Raw genomic sequence first — 6270 nt, forward strand, 5'->3', positions numbered from 1 at the left:
TTTGTACATGTGCGAGAAGAGACATTCATTGGATTAAGGACTTCATTTAAATTAATTGTCGCATTGACATTTTTAAATCGAATCGAGGAAAAAAAGATCGAAGGGGTTATCATTGAACAAGGAATTTTTTTTATTCTACTTTTTGTGACGTGTTTGTTGTTTTTTTCCTATTTTTTTGAACTAATTAGAAGCAACCTCCTCGTTTTCATCGTTGTCGCGTACAGTTTCGCCTTCGGGCATTTCCCGTACGAGCGAGAGAAGTCGTTCGAGTTTCATCTCCTGCAGCGCGTGTTGATCCAAGCCGAGTTGTTTTTTGGGCGGCTTGCATTTCAATCGCAAATTAGGCGATAATTTCAAGGTTATTGTTGTTCCTCTGCGGAAATTCGATGAAAAAAAGTTATTTTTAGAAAATTTTTGAATGAAAAAGATTTACTTGTCATCGCCCACGATAATGAAAGGAAGCTTTTGGTTGAAAGCAAGTCTCGTCAATTTATTTTTCTTCTTCGAAACGACGGATTGGATGCAAATCGCCTTGTATTTGTTGACGTTCAAGTCAAAAACGAAGACTTTTCCTTCAGTTGTGACGGCGGCAAAAACTGTACTTGAGTCAGGAGCCCATTTGACATCTCCAACGCTTGCTCCTAAATCGAAAATGAACAATGGATCCCTAAAAAAAGGTAAAAATTAGTAAAAAAATTAATTTTTAACTTAAAAAAAATATTTACGGTCTCTTATCTTCCCAAATTTTAACTCTCCAATCGCCGCTGCACGAAGCAAAAATATTCGAATTGAATTTATTGAAATCCATTCGATGCACGGACAAGTTATGAGCATTATAGGTCATCAAATATTTCGAACTGTAAGCTGTTGAACACTTAAAAATCAATCCTTCTTCCGTGCCAACTTGAAATATTTCGGGATTGTTCGGATGGAAGACCATACAAGTACCGCAACCTACAAAAAAATTTTTTTAGGTAAGAAAATTTATGAATTTTTATTAAAATTTACCTTTTAGACGAATATTTGTTCCATCAGGTCCTCCAACAGGTCCGTTATCCAAGAACAAAGTAATAATTGTTGTTATTGCGAGCTTATTTTGCATCAAAACCCAGTTAAAAACTCGTCCATCTGCGGAAACTGAATAAAAATTGATCTCTCCGTCTTGCATATCGGGACCCCATTTGATCTAAAAGTCAAAAAAATTCAATTAATTAAAAATTTTTCATAAAAATTTATTTTTTACCTCCCAAACGCATTCTGAATGCTTCCCATTGACGCCATGTGACATATAAATCGGATCTTTTGTGCCAACTTGCAAGTTATAAACGCAAACGTTCCCGTCGTACATGCCAATTGCCAACAAATACGGATATTTTGGATGAATATCGCAACACATCGCTCCGCTTTCCGTCGAAATGCGATAATCAGGATACGAAGGATTTTTTACGGTAAAGAGACAAACCATTCCTTCGGGTCCTTGTTTCATGAAATCTAACGAACCGAAGCAAACAGCGAACAAGTCGTAATACAAAGTGTTGAAACACAAATCGGTGACGTTCATTTTCTTCGTTTTTTCGTACGAGAATTTCCAAAGAGGCAATAATGTGCCTTCTTCTTCGCGAAATTCGTCGGATGGGTCTTCCCAATAACGATAATCTGAAAATGGATGGATTTTCAGGTTAGTTTTTGGTAAGAAATTAATTTGAATTTTTTTTTATAAAAATATTTTTAAAATTTTTCGAATGTTTTACAATAAAAATAAATTAATAAAATTAATTTTAAAAATTATAACCAAAGAAATTAAATGAAAAAAAAAATTAATCTATTATTTTTAATGAAATAAATTAATGTTACCAATTTTTATAATTTTTAATTAATTTTTTAAAAATTTTTCTAAACTTTTTTAAATTAATTTTGTCAATTTTTAACACGAAAATTTAGTTTTTATGAAATTATTTAAATTTATTTATGTAACTAATTTATTTAAAAAATTACTTTTGATTGAATTAAAAAATTTTTTTTTCATTTTCATTCAATTTTAATAAAAAAAATGTTTAAACTTTTTAAACGTTTAAATTTTTAACGTGAAAAATTAATTAATTTTTAAATTTTAATTATTTTTTTAACTTTTTTTAATTTTTTAAAATTTTATTCACTTAAATTTTTAAATTTTTCATAATTTTCAATTATTTTTATTTCGTTTTAATATTTATTTATTCACAAATTTTCATAAAAATAATTTCATTAATTTTTTTAAATTAAATTTTCAATTATTTTTTAATTTTTCTAAATTTTTAAAAAATTGCATAAAAATGTTAAAATTTTTTAATTAATTAATTAACTTAAAAAATTTTCTGATTTTTTTTTTAATTTATTTAATTTTTTGCATTTAATATTAATTTATTCTTTAATTTTTCGTAATTTAAAATTATTTTTATACGATTTTTTGAAATCATGAAAATAAGCGAAAAAACTTACCTTGAGCAATTTCATCATAAATATTTTGGTTAACCATCCGTTCCAAAATTTGACACGCTTGAAGACGTTTGCGATCAGCTTCTTCTTTAGCGCGTGCCTTATCATCACGAAACTTACGTTCTTCTTTTCTTCCCGTAGGTTTCTTCTCCTTTTCCTTTTTGGCTTGTTGCAAAGCGTAATCTTCAGCATACGAATCGTAAATTTCCCATTGAAGCACATTCGCACCGAACGTCGAACGAGGCGGAGGAATTGTTTGCGTTTCAACCGACTAAAAAAATGAATTTTTAGCAATTAATCCAAACCAAGCATAAAAAAATTTTTGATTTACTCTCGATGGATTGCTGTAAGTTAAAGCTGCTCTCTCACAAAAGTTGAATTGGTTCGTTAACTTTTTTTTCGGAGCTGAGGAGGCTTCTTCCTCAGGCTCTACCGCTTCAGGAGCTTCTTTTTCTTCGCCTTCAACTTGATCTTCTTCTTCGGCAGCATCTTCGTCGCCTTCTTCAATTGTCTCATCAAGGCTGGCATATTCGGATTTTTCTTGAATTGTGTCAGCAATTGCTCCGGCGCCATCTTTTTATTGAAAAAAAAATTAAAATTAAGAAATTTTGTTAAAATTTAATTTTTTACCTTCTCCAAACAGATTAACGGACTGTTGATTACTCGCTTCCGGGGCATCTTTATGAATGGAAGTGCCCACGTACTGAAATAACGTCACTGTGTTATCTTGGGGCGGCACAGGAACGAAACTTCCCTCCTTGAAGCTGTAAACGACCAAATTACGTAACGCGTTTGTGTTGTCTGTCGTCAAAATTTTGGGGATTTCTTCACTCAGCTCGGCATCCGTGAGATCCAGTTGATCGTCGGGACGAAGCAACGTCTTATTACGAGACCATTCATGTCCGTCGTCATCTTGCATGCCCTTTGCGAAGGATGGCGATCGCATCTGTAGCGAGAAAAAATCGAATTAACGTCGAAAAAGTGACAAAAATTCCCAAAAAAACGATTCGAAGCACGTGTATTTACAGATCTAGGCGTGCCAGATTCTTCCGGAAATTCCTGTGAAGGTGACATGAACGCAACACTGCTTCGTCGACGTTGACTCGCACGCGAAGTGAGGCCATTCGCAGCTAACGACATCCTGCGATCGCCCATTTTTTTAATTTTTTTTGAGAATTTTCCGAAAGAAAGCTAATTCGCAGCTATCCGTTTGCCGTTACTTTGCGAAATGTTTCATGATTTTTGTTTTATTGCGGATATGAAATTAAAATGAAAACTTTATGTACAACAAAAAAGCACAAAAATAACATTCAAACAACATCAAATGTGTTACACGTGTGTTTCTATGAAAATTTTTGTGATTAAAAAAATAAAACGGTTTTCCTCTTTTTTTGTACTTTGTATTCAAAAATATGATTATTTTATTCGTGTGCTTGTCAAGTTAGATAGTGACGCTTCGAAATTCGCAACTTTTGGCGGAAAAAGTCGCACGCGACGAGAAACATCACTATCTAACGGAAAGTTACACGCTAACAGTGATATTTTATTTAATAAGTAAAATTATCCTTTTGCACATTTTTCGCTCAATTCTTTGCGGGCTCAATAGAATAAAAAGAAAACGTTTACTTGTAAAATAAATAATAAATTGCTTAAAGTTTGAGCACGCAAAATAACATTTAGCATGACATTAAAATGTTAAGAAACAAGCAAAATTTCAAAAAAGAAAAAAAAATAGACAACAACTTTAAACTGACTGATGATGACAGTTATTTAAGTTTTTTAAAAGCAAGCAAGGATATTTGAAAATGAATCAAAGATAAAGTTTAAAAATAATGGTAAAATGTTAAAATTACTTTGGTTGGTAATGATAATGGTTATTTTATGTGTTCTAATTTTTATATGTTTTTTTATAAAAAATATTATTAACATGTATTCAATTTAATTTTATACATATATAACATTTTTTTAAATTTTTAATAATAATTTTTTATTTATTTTTTAAAAATTTTAAAATAAAATTAATTAGCTTTTTTAATTAAATATAAAAATAATATATTTTAAAAAGAATGTATTATAAATATATTGTAGAATATAAATAATATTTACAATAATTTTAAAAGTAAATTTTATCAAAAGTTAACATAATTCATTAAATAATAAAAATATGTACCTATTTTTTTTAATTTTTATATATCAAAACTACAATTTTTATTTTATATACAAATATCAATTATTTAATATTTTGATTTTTTAATTTATATTTTATATTTTAATATATATTTGATTATAATATAAGAAAAATTAAAAAATTAAAAATTGATATTTATATATAAAATAAAAATTATATTTTTGATATTATGATATGATATGATTTTTATTATATGAATGAATTATGTTAACTTTTGATAAATAATTATAAAATAAAATAAAATAACTATAATTTTATATTTTTTATTATTTATCAAAAGTTAAATTATTTCATTAAATGTAATAATTGTAATAATATAATTTTTTTAAAAAATTAATTATTAAAATAATATATTTTAAGATTTTTTTAAATAATTTTAATTTTTTTTTTCAATATTATATAGGTAATGTTATATTTTTTTTTATTATTTTTTAAAAAGTAATTTTAATAGTTTAAATAATAATATAATAAAGTTATATTTTAAAATAATAAAACTTAAAATAAAAAATATTTTGTATTTTAAAATAAATATTTACTATTCTATATATTATGTTATTATTAATATTATTAGATATTGGAAATATTTCATATGATTTAAAAAAATCGAATAATAAAATAAAAAATATTAATAAAAATATTAATATAATATTTATTAAATTATAATTAAAATTACAATTAAATTATAAATTATTATTAAAAAAATTAAAATTAATTATTTTATGTACGTTTTATCAAAATTAAAAAAATATTGTTTAAAATTTACCTTCATAATTAATGATTGAAGCAACATTTTTAATAATTTCTATAATTTTAATTTTTTTTAAATATATTTAATAATAATTTGAACCAAAATATTTTTTAAATTATATTTTCAACAATTAATTTAAGTCTTTAAAATTATATAATATTTTTTTCATTTTTCAATTTTCCTCATTATTTCAAGGTTAAAGTATGTTATGTACAATAATGATATATATATTTTTTTAATTAAAAAACTTATTAAACCGCCCTTTTTTACAATTTTCAGCAAAAAACAAATCTTGTAGGCGGAAAAGAAAAACTTTTTATTTCAAACGAAATTCGACACTGTCACCCGTCTAAATATCTTCAAATGACTAGAAAGCAAGTGCTTGACATAAAAAGTATTAAAACAATTTTTGTGGTAAGGTCTCCAGTTAAACAACGAACAAATAATAACAAATGATAATAATCTAAAAATAAGCAAGTTATAAAGTTTACATGATGACAAAAAAAAATTCGCTACAAAGAAACTAAATTTTTCAAAGTTCAATCGTAACAAACTTTAAATGACTAAGGCGGGCAAAAAAGAAAAATAAATTGAAATCGAAATTGTTTTTCGTATTTACAAGTTTATATATTTTATTTATTTACAAAAAATTTTTCAAGGATAATGTTAGTTTTCTTTTAATATTATTTTTCTTTCAAAAAATAAAAAAAAAACTTTTTTCATACAAAATCGATGATGAAAATGCAAAAAACAAAATACAAAAAATTAAAAACTGTGCGTTAAATTTATTTACATTGCGAACACAGTTTTTTTAAAAAAAAAATATTAGTTTAAAAAAATTACCCGTGGCTTAAAGCCC

The 6270-nt window shown here is 26.0% G+C and overlaps 1 protein-coding gene across 1 annotated transcript; it reads right to left on the reverse strand.

Moving 5' to 3' along the window:
* Nucleotides 1-141: 141 nt before the first annotated feature.
* On the reverse strand, nucleotides 142-6270 carry LOC134827141 (dynein intermediate chain 2, ciliary). The gene is made up of 9 exons (XM_063839696.1): nucleotides 6255-6270; nucleotides 3106-3421; nucleotides 2807-3048; nucleotides 2479-2746; nucleotides 1244-1656; nucleotides 1009-1186; nucleotides 726-954; nucleotides 434-667; nucleotides 142-373 (listed from the first exon to the last, which is right to left on the reverse strand). The coding sequence occupies exons 2-9, from the start codon at nucleotides 3419-3421 to the stop codon at nucleotides 181-183; spliced, it is 2073 nt and encodes a 690-aa protein (XP_063695766.1). The 5' UTR covers nucleotides 6255-6270; the 3' UTR covers nucleotides 142-180.

This window comes from Culicoides brevitarsis, chromosome 1, assembly GCF_036172545.1.
Source record: "Culicoides brevitarsis isolate CSIRO-B50_1 chromosome 1, AGI_CSIRO_Cbre_v1, whole genome shotgun sequence".
Classification (NCBI taxonomy): Eukaryota; Metazoa; Arthropoda; class Insecta; order Diptera; family Ceratopogonidae; genus Culicoides; species Culicoides brevitarsis.